Here is a 20,521-nt window from a genome sequence, read left to right as displayed (position 1 = left end):
CGGTCCACAATCCATCTCGACAGTGGAAACGCCCAGACTACCGGTATGGGGCTGAACTATCTGGATACGGGTATACGTTTACAAACTTTCTTTGTTCTTGGATTTAAATACTGCCATCATGGAACTCAAGAATGATGTTTCAAGCAAGTCATCCATCCAGTACATACAACTGACTTACAGTCTTTCTTTCTCATGGCTTTTACTACACTTAATTTGCCCTTCTTTTTATAAGCGATCCATATAATTTATACAATGTCTTCTAGCTGCCAGTTCAACTCTGGGGCTAGTACCCCCAAGCCACTCTACCACAACAACAACGGCTCGGCATGTTCTACCAACGTTTGCACCGAAAAGAACATTGATGGAAACACCGAGATCCCTATGAGCGAAGGGGAACCAGATGTACACAACGAAAATGTAATGCAACTTGCTCGCCAACTCACAAAAAGGTCGACAGCAGCACCAGGAACTCTGTTTCCTCAAGCAGATGGACCGTTGAACCCAAGCAGCCCAATCTTTAACGCTAAGAAATGGGCCAAGGCATTTTACCAGCTGAGGACCGATACATCTGAAGGTAACCCTCCACGGACGACTGGTGTTGCCTTCAGAAACTTGAACGTGTTCGGTTTTGGTTCAGATACCGATTTCCAGAAGAGCGTTGGCAATGTCTTTCTTGAAGCTGGAACATTGGTGAAGAAATTGCTTCACGACAAGCAAAGACGAGTTGACATCTTACAGAACCTCGAAGGTGTTGTGCAAAGTGGTGAGATGCTGGCTGTGCTTGGTCCTCCTGGTTCGGGCTGTTCAACCTTTCTCAAGACTATTGCTGGAGACACGCACGGGTTTCACATCGACAACGGCTCTGAGATCAACTATTCTGGTATTCGACCCGAAGAAATGCGAACGGCTTTCCGAGGCGAAGCGATATATACAGCCGAAGTCGACCATCACTTTGCCCATCTCACAGTAGGTGATACACTTTACTTTGCAGCCCGTGCGCGTTGTCCAAAGAATATCCCTGAAGGCATTGGTCGACGCGAATATGCAGAGCATCTACGAGATGTAACAATGGCTATGTTTGGTATCTCACATACCAAGAATACGCGGGTGGGGGATGACTTTGTGAGAGGCGTTAGTGGAGGTGAGAGGAAGCGTGTGACGATTGCTGAGGCAGCTTTGAGCTATTCGCCGCTTCAATGCTGGGATAATAGCACAAGAGGCCTTGATAGTGCTAATGCGTTGGAATTTTGTCGTACTTTGAGGACACAGGCTGATGTGATGGGCTGCACTTCTGCTGTTGCCATCTACCAAGCGTCTCAGGATGCTTACGAGGTCAGTACCACGAATATAAGCATGAACTTGAACTAACATCTCTAGATATTCGACAAAGTCCTCGTACTGTACCAAGGAAGACAGATCTTCTTTGGCAGGACAGGAGAGGCCAAGGCATACTTTGAAAGACTTGGCTTTATCTGCCCTGAACAACAAACTACAGCCGACTTCCTCACTTCCATGACGAGTCATCAAGAACGAATCATCCGACCCGGTTTCGAAGGAAAAGCGCCCAGATCTCCAGACGAGTTCGCACAAGCTTGGAAAGACAGTATCCATCGCCAGACTCTATTGACTGAAGTGGACGACTATATTCAACGACATCCTTTCGGCGGCGAACACTACGAAAATTTTGTCGATTCCAGGAAGCGAGACCAGTCCAAGTCTCAGCGTGTCAAGTCGCCATTTACCCTATCCTACATGGAGCAGATGAGTCTCACCTTGGGACGAAGCTGGGTCATGCTCAAAGCCGATCCCAGTGTAACGGTAACTCTTTTACTCTGCAATCTTGTCGAGTCTCTTGTCATCGGAAGTATCTTCTACAACCTACCAGAGACTACAGACGCGCTCATGAAGCGTGGCTTATTTATCTTCTTTATTCTTTTGATGAACGCCTACAACAACGTCTTGGAGATTATGACACTCTACGCCAAGCGCAACATTGTCGAGAAGCACGCCCGTTATGCTCTGTACCATCCGAGTGCAGAGGCTCTTTCGTCCATGTTGGTTGATCTGCCATACAAGATCTTCAATACCATCATGATGAACACGACCATGTACTTTATGGGCAACCTTCGCCGGGACGCTGGACACTACTTCTTCTTCCTTTTGGTATCTTTCGTGACGGCGTTGAATTTCTCCATGCTTTTTCGACTCATCGCATCCCTCACCAAGACCATCGCCGCGGCGCTCGCTCGTGCATCCATTATGCTCCTTGTCATTGCCCTTTATACAGGCTATGCTATCCCACCGCAGTATATGCCTGTTTGGATCGGCTGGTTACGCTGGATCAACCCGACCTTCTATGGCCTCGAGAGTCTCTTCATCAACGAGTTCGGAGGGCAAAGTTACCCCTGCTCCAACTTTGTGCCCAGCGGTCCTGAGTACTCCGACATCTCGCGATTCTCGCAAGCCTGTGCAGTACAAGGTTCTGTCCCAGGAGAGGACTTTGTTCGAGGATCTGCCTACCTTTCTACAGCGTACGGGTACCTCGACTCCCACAAGTGGCGCAACTTTGCAGTTGTCATTGCTTTCTCGATTCTGTTTATGGGTCTGCACTTGATCGCTACCGAGACCATCGCCTCTGAACGTTCCAAGGGCGAAGTTCTCGTGTTTACGCGCAAGGAGATGAAGAAACACGCTGGAAAGGGCAAGAGTGACGAGGAAGCAGGAAGTACTGGTGGTACTCAGCTCGCAAGCGGCAATGAAGCCACCGAGGAGGTTACGGATGTGGAGGAGCAGACTTCTGTTTTCCATTGGAAGAATGTCTGCTACGATGTCAAGATCAAGGGAGAGACGCGTCGTATCTTGGACCATGTCGATGGTTGGGTTAAGCCGGGAACTCTCACCGCGCTGATGGTAAGTCTCAACTTGACTATAAGTTCACAGTCACTGACAAATAGCAGGGATCTTCAGGCGCCGGCAAGACGACATTGTTGGATGTCCTCGCCAGTCGAGTCACTATGGGCGTTGTGACAGGCGAGATGCTCGTCGACGGAAAACTACGCGATGAATCCTTCCAACGGAAAACAGGCTATGTTCAACAGCAAGACTTGCATGTCCACACCCAAACAGTCCGCGAAGCCGTCAATTTCAGCGCTCTTCTTCGACAGCCAGCCAAGTATACTCGCCAGGAAAAGCGCGACTATGTGGATACTGTGATCGGCCTTCTCGACATGGAAGAGTACTCTGACGCTATTATCGGCGTGCCAGGCGAGGGTCTCAACGTGGAACAACGAAAACGGCTTACCATCGGCGTTGAATTAGCGGCACGACCACAGTTGCTTTTGTTCTTGGATGAGCCTACGTCCGGACTGGATAGTCAGACATCTTGGTCTATCTGCAACTTGATGCAGAAGCTCACCAACAACGGACAGGCTATTCTCTGCACAATTCATCAACCTTCGGCCATGCTGTTCCAACGCTTCGATCGACTTCTCTTGTTATCTCGTGGTAAGACCATCTACTTCGGCGACATTGGTAAGAACTCAAGGGTTCTTGTGGATTATTTTGCTCGCAATGGCGGACCCAAGTGTCCAGCAGGAGTCAACCCCGCCGAGTACATGCTCGAGGTTATTGGTGCTGCCCCTGGCGCTCACACGGAGATCGACTGGCCTGAGGTTTGGAGGAGTTCCCAAGAACACGAACTTGTTCAGCAGGAGCTTGAGAGACTAGCAGGGCAAGGAAGCTCTCACGCTGAGCAGGACGATGGAACGGAGTACAACGAGTTTGCTGCTACGTCTTATGTGCAGTACACGCAGGTCACCAAGCGGTTGTTTCAGCAGTACTGGAGAAGTCCTGGATACATCTACTCCAAGGTCATCCTGTCTGCCGGTGCAGTGAGTATTCCCTAGTACATGGATCAGAGTATATACTAACGCCAACAGTCACTCTTCATTGGTCTCTCGTTTCTGAATGGACAGAACACTGAACGGGGTCTTCAGAACCAGATGTTTGGCATTCTCGTCTTCCTCACCATCTTCACCCAAGTCGTCCAGCAGATGCTTCCAGACTACGTTGCTCAACGTACAATGTACGAAGCCCGCGAACGCCCATCAAAAACGTACTCTTGGAAGGCATTTATGGTTTCCACCATCTTGGTCGAAGCAGTATGGAACTCGGTAAGAATGAGTCCTGATAGCCACAAGAGGAATTTACTAACAGTGGAATAGATCATGGCTGTGCTCTCGTTCATCTGCTGGTACTTCCCCACTGGACTGTACCGCAATGGCTATGCGACTGATGCAGCGAATTCTCGCAACGCGACTGTTTTCCTCTTTGTGTGGATGTTTTTCATGTTCACCAGCACGTTTGCGCACATGATCATTGCAGGATTTGACACTGCCGAAGTTGCGGGCGGACTTGTCACTTTGATCATGATCATGATGTTTTCTTTCTGCGGGTAGGTCGCCAACTCTCTTTACTGTGCAGTAGCGATCATAACTAACTCTTCACCAGTATTCTCGCCACACCTGAAGAACTCCCTGGTTTCTGGATCTTCATGAACCGCGCCTCACCCTTCACCTACGTTGTCGAAGGTCTTATGGGTACATCAATGGCCAACGCGGATGCAGGCTGTGAGACCAACGAATTCATCTCCTTCACCGCCCCCAACGGTACAACGTGCGGCGACTACATGAAGACCTACTTGTCAGAAGTAGGCGGCTATATCGTCAGTGGTACAACAAGCGAGTGCCAGTACTGCAAGATCTCGGGCACCAACCGATTTCTTGAGAGCAAGAGCATGAGCTACGATAATCGCTGGAGGGACTTTGGGTTCTTGTGGGTTTACTGTGTGTTTAACATTGCGGCGGCGTTTGCTATCTACTGGGTCGTGAGGGTGCCTAAGAAGAACAAGGGGAAGAAGGAGTAAGTGATCAGATGTTGTGCTTTGGTAAAAATGTATTTGTATTGGGTTGGGTATAGAGTATAGAGTTTATTAATTAGACTTGAGTATATAGAAAAGGGATGGAATAATTAGAGTGTAAATATCAGTATCTTATTGAGGCATCATGTCTAGAATTGCAATATTGAAGAGCAAGCCTTGTGTAGCTGAGCTGTACATCTCGATCTCGATCTCGATATGTCCACAACCGAACCTTGGCATTCAACTTGTTAGTGACAGTATCATCAATATGCCACCACTTGAACGCGACATATTGAACAACAAATTTATGCACGTTGACCGTTTTGCACCACAGCACCTAGACCAACCACGTTCCATTAGCCGCAAAACTTGGCAGACGCTGCTTCCAGCATGCATCATCGCGTAGTCTTACCGCATGGTGAAACATTCACGAGCTTTAAGTCCTGCATCTTTTGTCAAGCAAATCCTTTCCACAAGTGGTGATGATGGAGCGACCCTAAGCAAAACATGCATAACCAGGATATGCGAACTAACAGTCTGGATCATGTCACATATAACACTCGATGACGCATGATACAGTTATGCAATCGTACGGCCAATTCCTAATTGGGTCTTGTCCTTGCAGCGATCAGCATTCCTCTACATGCAGACCTTTTGGCCCCCAATTCGATATCACGACGATTGTTTTGACGATTGAATGGTTTATCGTCACCTTTGACATCGTGGCACCATACAGATAGATATCGTGTCAATGCTAGTTCAGTTGAGCCGTAATATTGCATGACACTTGTGGTCAGATATATGCTGTAATTGGAGGTAAAATGAGAGCAAGGGGGGCGTAGCAGCAAATCACAATTACAAAACCATGCAGTGTAGAACATTATGACCACTTTTATTTCTAATCAGGCATGTGGTAAGATAATGTGATAGAACGAGCAAATGTTATGAATCGCTCTCTAGTGAAAAACTGAAAAATTACACAAAAAGTCCACCCAATTTCCAAAGGGTATCGAGCTGCCATGAGAAGAAACGCCGTAGATACCAATTTTAACTCATTATCCTCCACCAAAGGAGTCGTAAACATGTAAAGTCGTAAGCATACAAGAAGAATATACACACATAATTGCCGTCTGCTTAGGCGACGAGAACGGCGGCTAGGACGGCTGCTGCTGCGGGCCAGTAGCCCATTGCTTCGATCATAGCTCGGGCAGCAGCACTATCACTGTCTCCTGAGGAACTGCCTTCTGAGGGAAGGGCAGTGTCTTTGGGAAGAGTTCCGTTGATGAGGATGGTTGTAGTGCCGTTGACCTCGGCGACATCGACAATCGACTTGTTGAGGTGCTCGTAGCTACCGTTTCCGATGAGTTCATCGTAGAGCGCAGTGTTGTTGACGTTGTCGTCCTGATCGCATCCACACGAAGCCTCCCTTGAGCACGCGCAAAGAATAGGGCGATCCTCATCCTCCTCACTTGACTCGTTGTAGTACCGGTACGAATTGGGGTAGTGGTACAAGTATGCGCCGCCCAGCCACAAACCAGGCCAGAAGGCAAGGGCGGCAGCACCACCGACACCAGCACCTATAAGGGCGGGCTTGATACCACTGGGACTGTTGCTACCGGACGAGTAGGGTCTTGATGCGCCGCCTGCATATCGGCCGCCGGCGTAGCTGGGCTGGGGACCGCGAGCGGGTGTGCGTCCACTGCTTGAACCTGAACCTGAACCTGGACGAGATGAGCCTGATGAACTTCCACGGCTGGAACCGCCGCTGGAGCCGCCGCTTGAACCGCCACGGCTACCGCTGCTGGAGCTCCCACCTCTGCTTCCACTGCTTCCGCCTCGGCTGCCACCGCTACTGCCTCCGCGTCCACCTCCTCCACCGCCGCCACGACGCTTATACAGGTCGTGCTCGTCGGCGCTGGGTGCGGAATCGACGCGCTTGATGTGAAGGGGACCGTCGATGGCCGATGCGACCGCCGAGGAGAAGAGGGTGAATAACACGACTGCGAGATCGGGTCTCATTTTGTAGGTTGTTGCTTGAGTAGATTGATATATCCAAAAAGGTTGCCGTGTATATGAAATGTAATTGAACAAAGTATCAATTCTAGAACCAAACGTTGACAAGAAGCAAAAAAAAGAGTCTTGAGTTTGATTGAGTTTGGGGTAATTTGAGAGGGCGATTTCAAAGTGGGCAGTTCCAAGGTTTAATACCCGAGACTGAGAGTAAGATTGATGACGGGGGGCTGATGGTTTGTGCAGGGGATCCACAAGGCGTTATGCTATGTCTTTATGACGGAGGCACAGAAGATCACAGGACTACTAAAAATCAATGATGATCTTGAGTACAGGGGGGCGACAGTGGATGATGATGTAGTCCCAGTGTTGTGTTTCCAGAAGGATTAGGTGATCGACCGGTAACAAACAGGCCGAGTCAAGTCTTGGCTTAGCTGTTGATGAGGTCACCCAGTGGGTGAGAGTGGCCGTTTTGGGTAATTCGTTAACAAAAGAGGATCTGACTGAATAGAGAATTGGAGCAGACAGACTGGCATCTTTATAAACAACAGACAAGTAGAATTAAAAACTGGATTAGTACAGAAACTAGAACGGTTGGGCTGACGAGCTGAACCGAATAGATTGAGGCACAGACAGGGAGCCATGACATTCCAAAAACGATTTAGTTGACCGCCGAATTAGTGCTTTGACTTTGACTTTTGCCATATCGTTGTGGCTTGGGCTGTTGATCGAATGCCCGCTACAAGTTATTTGTCAGTCACAGGGCAACAGTCAGAGACTGCACACAGCCTGGGCTGAACTCTCTACCTACCGAATTGATGATAAACAGAACATGGATCGGTGACATAAAAGGACCCTGCTTGGCATGGGTGGTATCAGCGTAATAAGCTTAGCGACGTTAAGCTCGCTGCACCATTGCAGCATGCCTAAGATAGCGTATTTGATTGGCTCAACCCCTGTTTTTGTTGTGGATCAAGGCTGTCACTGAGGCAGATTTGCTTTTTGTTCGCATTCGAATACGCCCAAAGTCCGTTTGTGGCTGGTAACTAAACATACCAACCGTACCCATCGTGTTTGTTATGCAAGAATGTCTAGATTAAGATAAAAAGATCTTATAAGCGAGAGCTGAAGGATAAAAGTCCACTGCCTGATGAGTACAGAGTACCGCAGACAGAACTGCAATCCATGCGGCTGTGCAAACTGATCAACCACGTGGGGAAACCAATCTTGTTAAGGAAGTCTCCGATTCCATCTAAACAGCTTGGCCTTGCCCCTCTAATGCATCTCCGAGGCCACAGCCATTGCCTCTTCTGTATGTCACTGACCGCATACGAGGCTGTGCTTGCAGCATTCTAGAAGTCTGGGCCAACCTTCTAAGATTTATCAGCCTCGATCGTATGCCAAGACCAGGCACCTGTATTTCTTCTTTGCCCCGAACCTTACTATGTAGCATCTTGCACGGTAACTGGGCGGATATAGCGTTATTTGCTGGCTTGCTTGTATCAGCCCTGGATCCTTCAAACACCACTAGGGTTTCATTAGTTGCGAAACCAGGCAGATTTGTACCAATCCAACAAGGAAATCCAATGTTGATCAACCCCCAACTGATCATCTGGAAAAGCAGATTATTTTGGTTACCTCCCCGAGGTTGCAGACTCTCGAAGCCCATACTTCTGAACAAATTCATGAAAGATGGCACTGTCATATGCAGCAATGCACTGCATATAGGCAGAATTCTCTGCTTCTTTCGTCCCGCTAAGCTCAATCGTTCGTCTCAAGATAGCCACCACTTCAGGAGAATGCTTTGCGATCCCAAGCCATCTTCTTTCATCCACAGGAACCCGCGCTAAAGCATTTACCCAAAGGCAATCCCATCTGTCAAGTGCACGTAAAACCATGGCAGTGTAATCGGGCGTCACCATGGATGTGCGGCAGTGAAAGACATGACGTACGAGACCTGATTAAAGTATGAATTAGTATTTGTGAGCTTGGAATAAGGAAACACACCTTCGCAGATAAAAAACAAATCTGATATGTCTAATCTTCCAAAAGACTCCTTTGTTGAACCTGTCCAATCTTGTGCAAGTAGTCCAGATATAGCTTCATTACACTTCAATGGATATGATCCTGCTGGGTTATTTATATGCTGCTGAAAAGAAGTGTTTGAATCTGCCTCCCATAACTCGCTCCGACAAGGAATATGCCCAGTCATCTCTTCCACCGTCATGGCTGGTGGGTGATTGCAAAACAAACTCATGAGTGAATCATTGATGAATGTCCATGAAACAACTCTGATGCAAGTCTCTCGATGGATGAAACTGTCCCAGTCCATCTCTCCTTGGTGTGGTTCATGCTTGAGCCCGACCACGCCAGACTTCCTCAACACAGCAAGTAATGTTGGTATTCGCTTGCTAGCAATTCTTCGACGACCTTCGATGTGATTTGTGCTGCCTTCAAGACTATTCATCAGAACCGCAGCTTGACACACCTCAAGCATGTGCCTTGAAGCAAGAGGAGTCATGTTCTGATCCGCCAGCCTCTTGACCTCTTTGAATATGTACTTCTCTGCAACCTCTAGTAAAGATGCAGTGAGAGGATTTTGAGATGAACGGTCGAGATATTGAAGATAGGCGGTTCCGGTAAGCACGGCAGCCAGCAGCAAATGAGATGCAATCTTGTCCAAATCGAAAGTCGGCCAGTGGATTGGAGGCTTATGATAGTGCCTTCGACGAAAGAAGATGATAAAGGCGTTTTGAAAATGAGACACAGTGAAGAAACCGCTTTGAAAGCTGTAATCTAGTTCTTCTTTTAGATAAGGCTTGTTGGTGGTCATGCTTTGGAGACTGCTCGATAGTGCCGCAACTCGTGTCGTAAGAGTATTTGTTGCAGAAGGAGGGTCGAAGATGCTCTGAAACTGTAAATCGCCTTCAGTGCTCTCATAGTCCAGAGGTTCGTCCAGTAGCATATCTGATAGATTCAAAAGAAGGAATTTCGGATCAACAGTTCCTGGAACCCAACCCGTTGTTTCTGACTCTTGACGGCTCCAGGTTGGTTCTTCCAGAGTTCTTTCGGGCTCGGCAGCCACGTTAACATCCATAGAGTTATGGCTGGGATCACTAGCCTGCAGAAGAAATGACAAGCTGTGGCGGCCATCCTTGGGTAGTTCGCCGGCAACAGCCCTATGTGAAATATCATGACACAAGGTACTGTAATTGCAAGCAACTTGCCTAGCTGAGCACCTAGCACAGGGGACCTCAGAGTTACAGGAAATATGCAACCTAGCGCAATTATCACAAGCGCGAGACTTTTTACCTGGTTTGATATGCCGTAGCAAAGCACGACCTTTTCGAGCTGGACAGGATCGAGCGTGTCGTGTCGAGGCGTCAACCCTTGAAAAGGATTTGTGGCAAAACGGACATTCGTTTCGACTGAATGCGATTGGCTTATTGCATGTCGGACACTGGGGAGCCTGCTGTGGAGTTGACATATTCGGACTGGGCTCTTGAAAGTGATGGAACGAGGTTGAGGTGAAGCGTGTGGGCATTCTCCGAGAAAGATGGAAAATAAGTGGGGATATGTGGTTATTTCCCGATGGGCAAGTCCACTCTGCCTTCCAACGACGTGCTTGCCTATTTAACAGAATCCCTTGATTTTATATTCTCTCCCCTTCGATGAAAGGAAGAATTTGATATTTGTCTGTTATTAGAGACTCCAATATGAATCGACTACAATTGGCTAAATGTGAGTGAAGATGTGACAAGCCCTATCCACCTTGACTTACACCACTCGACAGATACAACGAGGCCACTGGCCCTCGCATCGACTTCAAGCATCCCTCAGAGATCGTTCCAGATTCAGATACCAACTGGCAACCGTAACGAGACTCAGATTAGAAAAGTCTCTACAGGTGCTGGAAAGGCACTTACTCCTCGCACATACCCAGCTTCCTTGGCTGGCGAGAAACCAAGCAACCTGGTCGACTATGCCTTGTGCGTACTCAGCAATATATCTATTCTGAATTTCGCAATACTAATATAGTTTGTAACAGAACAACTGTCGACAAACTAGCCAATTGGGCACGAACAGGCTCCCTCTGGCCCATGACATTCGCCCTAGCCTGCTGCGGTATCGAAATGATGCACGTCTCAATGCCACGATACGACCAAGACCGCCTTGGAATCATTTTCCGCGCCTCTCCCCGTCAATCAGACGTAATGATCGTCGCAGGAACCCTCACAAACAAAATGGCTCCAGCTCTCCGTCAAGTCTACGATCAGATGCCCGAGCCGCGGTGGGTCATCAGCATGGGATCTTGCGCCAACGGCGGAGGATACTATTACTACAGTTACAGCGTCGTGCGGGGAGTTGACCGTATTATTCCAGTGGACATTTACGTTCCTGGATGCCCTCCTACTGCCGAGGCTCTCATGTATGGCGTGTTTCAGCTTCAGAGGAAGATTCGGAGTAGCAGGCCGTCCAGGATCTGGTATCGAAAGAGATAGGATATCTACCAGAGTATTAGAATTTGATTGTACATTAAGATTACAAATTTGCTTGGAAATTGTTACAATTTATTTAAAACATGCTTTGGGAAAGAAACCGATCCAGGTCTGAATAGTCAAAGCCAGACAGTTCTCCTGCCAAATTATTAAACCACCTCATATCATCCATCTGCTGCAGAGGAGCTTCAACCTGAGTTTCTGAAAGAGGAAGAATAGGGAAACTCTTGACAATATTGCTCAAGTTTGATGCGCATTTCTCCTTGCGTCGCTGTTGCATCAAGATAAGCAAGGATGCTGTGTTTAATGCCTCTTTTGTAGCGTTGGTATTATACACAGTTGCAATGTTGTTTAGGCATTGCATTGCATCGTTGAGCTGTGCTAACGATTCTCTTGTATCAATGGCTAGCAGCAAACATATGATTTGGAAAGGCACGTTGGCCATTTGATGCCACGGAGCGCGAGCGTCGATAATAGCTTGGGCAGCTTCGATGCCCCTTTGAGTGATGGAAAGTATCTGTTCGAGTGTCTTGCCAGTAAAAGATGTATTCATTGACTGTAAGCGACGGCAAAGGCACAGCGTCAAGTTGCACTGAGCCATGATGGAAGGCGGAACGGAGTGAACACGTTTGAGGACTGTCGATAGGGACGCCTCGAGTTCAGCGGCATCGTGAGTTTTGTGCGGATCGAGATCCGTAGAGTATGGTAAGAGCTCCATGATTTCAATAGTGTAATCTCCTTCTCTTGTCGATGGCATCTCCAAAGTCGAGTTGCAGAGAATCGTCCTAGATCGACCCATATCGAAGGAAATCCAAATATTCAAATGTGCTGAAACAGCAAAAAGTCTTCTTCGCAGTTCTGAATCGACTTTTTCTTCTGCTACTTGAAAAACAGACTCTTCACTCGGTTCACAATGTAGACCTGCTGCTTCCAGCATATGCATGAGAATCGAACTAGCCATCCAAGCCGTATGTGGCGTCTCTGCAGTTCTAAGATATATCACTCGAAGCAACCAACCTGTAACACCTGTGACAGATGGAGTGTCGGACATGTTTTGTTCGAGTATAAACCTGGCAGATTCTATCAAGTCAAGCTCCAGTGGTAGTGGCTCAACTTCTGAGAACAAGCATGCAATAGCTGCTATACCACAGAGAACTGCGTCTTCAGACTCATCACAAATCAGACCAGACCATCTGTTCTGTGTGATACGCGAAATCCAATCACGGTCGATGAAACCATAAATAGGATCCAGCTTTTCAAAATAGATTTCACTGAGACTTTCCATCCCTTCCTGAGATAGCATTTCTGTAACTGGTCTCGAGACAGGAACCTGCGATGTTCTTCGTGCTCCAAGGAAAGCATTCCAAGAAAAAGTGTGCATCCGAGGAGCATTTTTCGGATCCAGTCTCAAGGCCAGCCTTCTGAAAAAGGCGGCTCCAGAGTTTGCCTCCAGAGACTGAAGATGATGCGGCGATGTCACATATGGTCGGGCATCTTTATCCACATGAACTGGAGGTGAGGGAAGAGGAGCTTCTTTGTCTTGCTCGACTGTTTTTCTTCTTTTGTTGGTATTGGTTTGCTTGTTGTAGATGCAGTCATACTCGAAGCGGACACAGGCTCCACAGGGTTGGTTACCGTCACATTTCCGTTTCAGTTCCCTGCACGTTTCGCATGCAAGTCTGGAGCGTTTGCGGCCTTGAGTAGAAGACATTTAGTTGGGAGATGAATAATTGGCGAGTTCAACTTGAGGCTGAGGAATGTGTGAGTAAGAGGCCGGGAGGTACGGCCCGAGCGGGTATGTCGGCTATATCGGAAGTTTCGGCAACATTACAGAATATCGTTTTACATTAGTACTTCCTGTATCATCTCTTAATGCGGGATCCGTTGATATGCCTTAGGGTACCAGAAGAATTGGCCGCTGGAAGCATAAGAGACGAAATTAGTAGATCAGCTTATGCTATTTAGACTATGGTCTTTAGGCTATTTCTTTTTGTAACCTAAGACTTAGGAGGTCAACTTTTCTGCTACCCAGTAGATATGTCTGAGGGCCATCACCTAGCATGGTGCATAGCTCATGTATGAATGTTAAATGTTTTGCTCATTCGATCTTTTCAGAGATACGAGCTCAACAGTACTAGCTCATGTATATCTACTTTCCTGTGTAGGTATTAGGTATATAATGCATCATAAAAGATTTCGTACTGTTATTGTTTAGACCCAAGTAAGCCAATATACAGGGAAGCCATTAGGTAAGACAAATGAGCCAGTTATTGTAGACGTATCATAAAACAAAAAGTTCCAAATGAGATAACTACTTAGGTGTATGGTAGGTAATCTGAGTCCGTTAATAATCTCAACCCATAAGCATATGGCCTATATGTACCCATCACCTATACCTACACCCATTATCTCATTATTTTTTAATCGCGGCGCTCAGATAGCCGCTTCACCCTGGCCTATAATCTCTTTCCCGTGTCCCAAAAGGTTCCCCAAAAAGAAAAGCAAGTAGACGTGATCACTGACCGCCAGTATGCAAGGATAATCGCCTTTAGCTAGTCATCCTGCTGCGCCTGCTCGAAGGCTTCCAATTTTCGCTTCAACTCGGCTTTCTTAGCCTCCTTCGCCTGTTCCGATTGCCTTGAGATCCCGCTGTGAATTTGCTGGGTGATCCAGGGTGATAGGGCCGCTTTGAAATTGTTGAAACGTGTAGTAAGGTCCGTCTTGTTCGATTATATAATCTTCAGTTTAGCCATATTGATGGCCATGGCGGCATCCTGTTCGATCTTTCTGGCAATGTCCCGCTTGACCCTTTCGGTGAGCGGTATTTGATTGATCCATCTTGCTGAATGAGAAGCTGCGGAATGAAGAAGCTGTCGAACGAAGAAGCTGGTGAATGCAGAAGCTCCGGAACGAAGAAGCTGTTAAATGACGATGCTGCGGAATGAGGAAGCTGGTGAATGAAGAAGATGTCAGTGAGATATCAGTTAGTGCCCTGACTAGGGCTATAAATCACTGACTGTAAATAAACCCAAGTGTTAGGTAACTGCCCTTACCTAGGGTTACAAATCACTGACTGTGAATGAAAGCCCAGTGTTAGGCAACCACCCTTACCTAGGACTATCACTTCTGTTATTTTCTCACTCCTTATGCCTTAGGCAGTAGGAGATTCTCCCTTTCTACCGCAATAATCTTCATTAATCTTATCCTTTACCACCACCCTGACCATCAATCACTATGGCCGCTCCTCCTGTCACAGGGGCCATAGCCCCTTCACGATACTCTCTTTTCGATAGAATCAACCATATATCGACTGATAATGATCAACTGTTTGATCTGATCGAAGAGCTAGAGAAACACGCTGAAACGGCCGTTAGGTGGCGCTGGCATGCCGCAACAACGCAAGTGAAGCAAGATAGTATATTCAAGTTATATCAAGCATTCCTCACTGGAGTTCGCATTATCACCGAAGATCTTAATGAACAAGCAAAGGAGATTGCTATATTTCCAGCTAACAAAGATAACTGCCTTAAACGAATAAGACTGTTAGTAACCAGGTTAGTTAGTATATTATTTGACTGTATACTGATAATAGCCAGATACATTATCTTCATTTGCAAATTTGGTCGAGGCGTTCGACGATCCACTAAGATCAGTTACCGTGGTCTTATCTGCTATCAGATCGGGCTCATGTTTTGGTGCAAGAGACTCCAGTCTAAGCATGGCATCACTACATCCCCTACCAACAACGAGCTATTCAACAGTCTCACTGAAGCCATGCGTTTTAGAGCCTCAAAGTTTAGGCTCACTGTTAGTGCATCCATGTCATTCACCAAGGTTGGCTTGCCCGAATTGCATCAACTGATTGACTATAATACCCTCAATGCGGCATCTATTAAGGTCTCCAAAGGCCATCACTTGGCGTGGTATATAGCCCGGGTATATGCTATTCGTCCAGGATCAATTGGCATCTCTAGCCAAAGAAAGCTTAACACAAGGACCCTACCCTTTCTCAACATTGGTAGAACCATCCCCCATAGGCCGTGAGGTAGAAAGGTTGGGGGTAGGAGATGTACCAACTGGCTGGTCTGCTTGATCAGGGGCGAATGGGTCAGTCTCAGCAGGTGAACCACCTGACTGGGTTTGTTGAGTGGTGTTGGTAATACGAGTTTGCCGGTTGACCGGAGTGAACCGATTGAGAGGACGATCGTGGAACGTGGTACGCGATGACGACTGGGGAGTGGCAACGTGGGACGACTGGGGAGTGGTGATACGGGACGACTGGGGAGTGGTGGTATGAGACGACTGGGGGATTGGTGCTTGAGGTTGCTGTGGTTCAGGGGTCGCAGTACCATGGCCAGTAACACCAGGCCATTTCTCGGGTCGAGGTGCCCAAGTAGTGGGCGAAGTATCATTGAAGATATCAGTCCCCTGGTACCGCTCTGCAATCTTGGTCGCCGCAACCCCATTCCTGAATGACTGTCGCTTATCCTGTGAATCGACAGTATCGAAGTAGATGGCCCGCAGCACAAGCCATATGCCCCAGTTGTAATCGAGTTTGTCAGTCGACACGGCATCCTTCCACAATTTGTGGTTGCTTGGGTGCTTCCGGTTTGTCTTGGTGATGTGGAGACGGTGAGTGGCGTTGACAAAGGAGTCCTGGACATCTTTAGGCCACCTCGACCAGTTGCCATTCTAAAGCAACTTGAGGTGGGTGACAATTGGCGTGTAGTGTGATCCTGTCAGCGTATCCAGGTGGTTGAGCTTATGCGACATCTTGTTATTGATGTCAACATTAGAACGCTCTCGATGATCATCATCGTCACCCCAGTCGAAGCGAGATGCATGTCCGTTCTTCCTGCCGTCGGTAGATTGAGAATCGTCATGATCATTTTCAAAAGGATCGCGAGGGCTGGGGCGAGGGGGCGCCATTATGAAGGCGGTTGTGGTGGCCTCTCTGGAGGAGCACTTTGGGGTCTTTGGCTACTGTTGAGTCAACATCGATCTATCGCCACAACCACTCGGAAAGACACGATAAAAATTACCTGCGGTAAAATGTGAGATCCCAATGAATGTATATCAATCAAAATGAGAGAGGTGCACTCTTGTGCGTCTCTGTGGTGGTTGTTCAAAGTGTTGTTTGCAGAATGAACGTTGGAGTTGGAATGGCGATAAGAGGAAATGAAATTTGAGGGGAAACTTTTTCAAATTGCTCTACCCATTTAGACTAGGACTCCTGGAGTACCTAAGGCAGCAGCTTCACTAAAAGCAGTTAGAATTCTGTACTTTTCCATGAAATTGAATGATCATATCCAACTGCCTAAGGCACGCCTCTAGATCTTATTGTGTCAGTTATTCCCATATATCATCTAGTCTAGTCTAGATGATAAATAGACGAAAATCTATTGTCATTTGTTCAAGTCCCCGGGTTATTATCAGATGATTAAGTTACCTTACCTATAGGCGCCCTGCTGTGGCAGCATGGCATTGTTATTATTTTCCTGGAATTGTATGGTATCTATAAGGTGGCCAGTTATCCAAGATGAATGCACTTAATGGTATGGTATCAATAGTTTAACAGAAGGTTGGTATATTTATAACATGAGATAGTCCAGGTATAACAGCGATGCACAGGATAGCATTGCCAGTCTATTACAAGGCTAGAATCATGTGTCATAGATCGGGACAAAACGGGTGCAATAGCTGATATAAACTAGGATAACTAAAGAAGAAGAAGAGGTCTAGATACAAGGGAAAAGGTCCTTCTTTATACATCATTGAGGCCATTCACACACGATCCGCCTAGGTAGGTGATCCAAAGCTTGTCTTGGTGTTTGTCGTCTGTTTGGACAAACTACCCTGATTGGTGTGTTATTTGCTGACACAGTTGCTGTGACTGTCTACCATATATCTACCGTGCATTTCCACGAAATTGAACAATTGTAGCTGTGTGGTTAAGGCATGCCTCCATATCTTACCTTCAATGATCATCAAATAATCGAGCTACCTAACCCATCTCCTGCTATATCAAAACACCGTTATCCTTCAATTTCATGGAAATGTACAGTATTATAGAGGCTTGGGTTAATGATTACCACGATGCAAGCCATCTCACCGGCCAAGCACAACATGAGACGATTGCCACAGCTTGGGAAGCTATCGATAACCTGATTAGGTACCCGGGTAGCCCTCAGTGCTCTTTCGCTAAAGGTCTGAATCCATAAAGCATCACGTTTACTGAAGATGTGGAGTGTTTGCCAGTGGTTTCTTGTTGCTTGTTCCCTTCTCAAGTATCCACATTGAAACGCACTTGTACAATGTAGACATCGTGTGGATAATCTCATGTAGATCAAGACAGAAGTTTCCCTTCGGGGAACCCGCCGATTCGAATAAAGAGAGGGGTTTGATGGTACAAGATATATATAGACTGGTCTTTTGGCACTTCTGTTCCTATGTAATACTAGCAGCAAATGTGTATGTACTGCAATATGGGAACGGTCTTCAGTGACTAATACAATAAGCGACCGTGGTGTAGTGGTTAGCATTAACGCCTTCCATTCAAAAGGCAGCGTTAGAGAGGGGTTCGATTCCCCTCGGTCGCATTCCCTTTTGCCGTTCTTTTGCCTTTTTGATGCTTAGGTAGAAGAATGCAGTGTTTTTGAGCGATATCGTGAGGTCTTGTTGTGGTGTTGAGTCCAATTTGAGTAATTCCATTTTTGGCGCGGGTACACACGTGGATTGGCGGGTGCGCACGTTTTTCACGATGGAGCAGGCAAGCACATGCAGACCTTCCTTCCGTGTTACATTTTAAAAACATGACATGAGGTAAATTGCATTTCATTATGTCAAACTTATTCTTCAAACCATTATGTGGTATTTCTATAAATGTCTATATAATTCGTGTATCTCTATGCATTCATTTCTTGTATGTTCATATTGCTCATGCTCATTTACATCTCAATAGCCAACTTGCTGCGAGCTCTCAACTTGTGTCCGTACTTGAACATGACGAAAGGAATCAAGCTGAGAATAGTACCAAAAATGGCAAGGATGAGACCAGCATACTGACTTCCGACATTGTGGAAAAAAGCATTAGCGAACAGAGGCGTAACAGCACCGAGGGTGTTTCGCATGAGACCCTGTCCAGCAATGGCAGACGACGAACTCTCACCGTAGCAATCGGCAGTGTAACTGTATGTGCTCTCAAACACAAAGTAGATACCGAAAGCGATGGGGGCGAGACCAATGGCAGGGCCGACCCAAGAGACGTGAGAGTACTGGGTGAAGCTGTAGATGAAGAGACCAATGGGGAGGAACATGGCTCCATACATGGCTCCGTAGAGACGGGCTTCGGGAGTGACCTTGATGTCGGGGTCGGCGACAAGACGGTCAAACTTGCGCATCTGGAAGTGGTGAGCCAACCAGCCGAGGGTGGTACCAATGCAGAGCGAGATGTAGGGGAGACCGGCGACACCCTCACCCCACCCATGGTGCTCCTGGAAAGTGATAGGGATGACCGAGAGGAAGAGGAAGACGACAGCCCAGCAGAAAGCAATCCAGAGACCAAAGGCAAAGACGACAGGCTCAGTTACGAGCATGTGAATAGCCTTGACGGAACTGGCCTTGAGCATAGCCTGCAAACTGGGAGTCAGAATGTCGCCAGCAGAGACGTATCGTTCATCACCGGTCGCTTGTCGAAGAGCCTTGGCGCGCTTGTGGAGAGCGACACCACCACGGGTCTCAGGGAAGTAGAAGAAGATGACGAGCAGCAGGGGAACGTTGGCGATACCCTGGATACCCTCAATCCATCGCCATCCGAGAGACTGGTTGATGAAACCTGCGTAGATGGGAGCGCCGACAGTTCCGAAGATGGCGACCCAGCTGAACATGGCCATGGGGCGACTTCGGTGGTGAGGCTCGTACATGTCGTCAAAAGTTCCTCCGACGAGAATGGTACCGACACAGCCGAAAAGACCAAGCAGGAGTCGAAGTCCGATAATGGTGTTGATGTCCTGGGCGAGGGCGAGTCCGATAAATAGGAGTGAGAAGCACAGGAAGGAACTGGCGTAGACAACCTTTCGGCCGACCAATTCACAGAAAGGAGCTAGAATCATGGGCGCAATGGCACAGCTGATGTTAAAGGTGAAGAGACCCAATTGACCCTTGATGTTGGGGGCGTTGAGGTCTTCACACATGCTGGCGATACCGGAACTGTAGGCTGTAGTCGCAAGACCGATGAACAGTGTCATGAGGTTCAGGATGGTAGAGATGGATCGCTTGTACCATGGGTTCCAGTTAAAGGGGTTCTCCTTGTCCCCTGAAGCAAAGCCCAGCACGATGTATTCCTTTCCATTCTCCTTGACAACCTCTGTCAGAGTAAGGGGCATGTCGATGTCGACCGTCTTGATAGCACCAAACTCGGGGTCGATGGACTCATTGGCAGGGTCGACATATTTACCACCAACGATACGTCCGGCAAGGGGCTCGCCCTTTTCGTTCTTCAGAACTTCAACATCTGTAGACTCGGGATCCGAAGAGGACTTGTCTTCGCTGTCGGGTCTTGAAGGGGCGACTGTAGAGTTCTTGCGCGAGGGCGCAGCGACCGAGTTCTTTCTTGAGGTAGGCGGCACGGCAGAGTTCCTCCTTGTTCCCACGAACGAGTTCGCTCTCGAGTTGGCGAAGAAGCTGGTTGGTCTGGAGGCCGAGGGAGACCCAAGGGGGAGAGGGGAGCCCGGCCTCGAGTTGGGGGCAGAGAAGGAGGGGATATAATTAGACATTGTGGTTTCGGTCCGGGGAAAGTTGTGATAAGGATGGGGAAGAGGAGGAGAGCGTGGCTGTTAGAGCAGACGTTGACTCATAAAAGGAGCGAGACAGAGAACGAGAGATAAGAGATATAAGAGGAACTCTGGAGTCTACAACGGTGTTCTGGCTTTCCTTGCTGGGCCGTTATGATGACATCGATCGCCTACCTTCTTTTTTTCTTGTACGCGCCTTATCATGGCACGTTCTTGTTTACTTGGGACCATGGTTTGGCTATTGACGGTGTGGAGTTTTGTCATGTCGTGGTCCACTATACGACCATGAAGCCGCCGAGACT

At 47.7% G+C, this 20,521-nt stretch overlaps 9 protein-coding genes and 1 non-coding gene across 10 annotated transcripts; 4 read left to right on the top strand and 6 right to left on the bottom strand.

Annotated features, from left to right (window-relative positions):
* Window positions 1–252: 252 nt before the first annotated feature.
* FGSG_09329 (uncharacterized protein) lies at window positions 253–4,924 on the top strand (the record flags this gene model as incomplete). The annotated part of the gene is made up of 6 exons (XM_011330124.1): window positions 253–1,332; window positions 1,378–2,910; window positions 2,958–3,890; window positions 3,939–4,172; window positions 4,224–4,453; window positions 4,510–4,924. The coding sequence occupies 6 exons, from the start codon at window positions 253–255 to the stop codon at window positions 4,922–4,924; spliced, it is 4,425 nt and encodes a 1,474-aa protein (XP_011328426.1).
* A 938-nt stretch (window positions 4,925–5,862) lies between these two features.
* On the bottom strand, window positions 5,863–7,062 carry FGSG_09330 (uncharacterized protein). The gene has a single exon (XM_011330123.1). It carries the CDS (start codon window positions 6,935–6,937, stop codon window positions 6,053–6,055), a length of 885 nt encoding a protein of 294 aa, XP_011328425.1. The 5' UTR covers window positions 6,938–7,062; the 3' UTR covers window positions 5,863–6,052.
* Window positions 7,063–7,513: 451 nt separating this feature from the next.
* FGSG_13558 (uncharacterized protein) lies at window positions 7,514–7,997 on the bottom strand (the record flags this gene model as incomplete). Its single annotated transcript, XM_011330122.1, has 3 exons — window positions 7,514–7,667; window positions 7,740–7,884; window positions 7,985–7,997. 3 exons carry the CDS (start codon window positions 7,995–7,997, stop codon window positions 7,514–7,516), a joined length of 312 nt encoding a protein of 103 aa, XP_011328424.1.
* Window positions 7,998–8,562: 565 nt separating this feature from the next.
* Window positions 8,563–10,472, bottom strand: FGSG_09331 (uncharacterized protein; the record flags this gene model as incomplete). Its single annotated transcript, XM_011330121.1, has 2 exons — window positions 8,563–8,885; window positions 8,936–10,472. 2 exons carry the CDS (start codon window positions 10,470–10,472, stop codon window positions 8,563–8,565), a joined length of 1,860 nt encoding a protein of 619 aa, XP_011328423.1.
* Window positions 10,473–10,644: 172 nt separating this feature from the next.
* Window positions 10,645–11,430, top strand: FGSG_09332 (NADH dehydrogenase iron-sulfur protein 7; the record flags this gene model as incomplete). The annotated part of the gene is made up of 3 exons (XM_011330120.1): window positions 10,645–10,669; window positions 10,722–10,917; window positions 10,977–11,430. The coding sequence occupies 3 exons, from the start codon at window positions 10,645–10,647 to the stop codon at window positions 11,428–11,430; spliced, it is 675 nt and encodes a 224-aa protein (XP_011328422.1).
* A 73-nt stretch (window positions 11,431–11,503) lies between these two features.
* FGSG_09333 (RDR1 protein) lies at window positions 11,504–13,138 on the bottom strand (the record flags this gene model as incomplete). The annotated part of the gene is made up of 1 exon (XM_011330119.1): window positions 11,504–13,138. One exon carries the CDS (start codon window positions 13,136–13,138, stop codon window positions 11,504–11,506), a length of 1,635 nt encoding a protein of 544 aa, XP_011328421.1.
* Window positions 13,139–14,661: 1,523 nt separating this feature from the next.
* Window positions 14,662–15,289, top strand: FGSG_13559 (uncharacterized protein; the record flags this gene model as incomplete). Its single annotated transcript, XM_011330118.1, is given in 3 exon segments — window positions 14,662–14,969; window positions 14,975–14,981; window positions 15,020–15,289. Coding segments are annotated over 3 exon segments (585 nt in total).
* A 137-nt stretch (window positions 15,290–15,426) lies between these two features.
* Window positions 15,427–16,356, bottom strand: FGSG_09334 (uncharacterized protein; the record flags this gene model as incomplete). Its single annotated transcript, XM_011330117.1, has 2 exons — window positions 15,427–16,083; window positions 16,144–16,356. 2 exons carry the CDS (start codon window positions 16,354–16,356, stop codon window positions 15,427–15,429), a joined length of 870 nt encoding a protein of 289 aa, XP_011328419.1.
* A 1,588-nt stretch (window positions 16,357–17,944) lies between these two features.
* On the top strand, window positions 17,945–18,026 carry FGSG_20729. Its single transcript has one exon. It is a non-coding gene; the product is annotated as a tRNA-Gly (tRNA).
* A 257-nt stretch (window positions 18,027–18,283) lies between these two features.
* Window positions 18,284–20,259, bottom strand: FGSG_09335 (uncharacterized protein). Its single transcript, XM_011330116.1, has one exon. It carries the CDS (start codon window positions 20,199–20,201, stop codon window positions 18,375–18,377), a length of 1,827 nt encoding a protein of 608 aa, XP_011328418.1. The 5' UTR covers window positions 20,202–20,259; the 3' UTR covers window positions 18,284–18,374.
* Window positions 20,260–20,521: the final 262 nt, after the last annotated feature.

This window comes from Fusarium graminearum, chromosome 4 (genome assembly GCF_000240135.3).
Source record: "Fusarium graminearum PH-1 chromosome 4, whole genome shotgun sequence".
NCBI classification, from domain to species: Eukaryota; Fungi; Ascomycota; class Sordariomycetes; order Hypocreales; family Nectriaceae; genus Fusarium; species Fusarium graminearum.
Note: the sequence above shows the minus strand (reverse complement) of the source record. Positions and strands in the feature narration are given on the sequence as shown.

Excerpts from the sequence above, each read along its gene's own strand:
- FGSG_09335 (XM_011330116.1), bottom strand. The coding sequence starts at position 20,201 with ATGTCTAATTATATCCCCTCCTTCTCTGCCCCCAACTCGAGGCCGGGC.
- FGSG_09330 (XM_011330123.1), bottom strand. The coding sequence starts at position 6,937 with ATGAGACCCGATCTCGCAGTCGTGTTATTCACCCTCTTCTCCTCGGCG.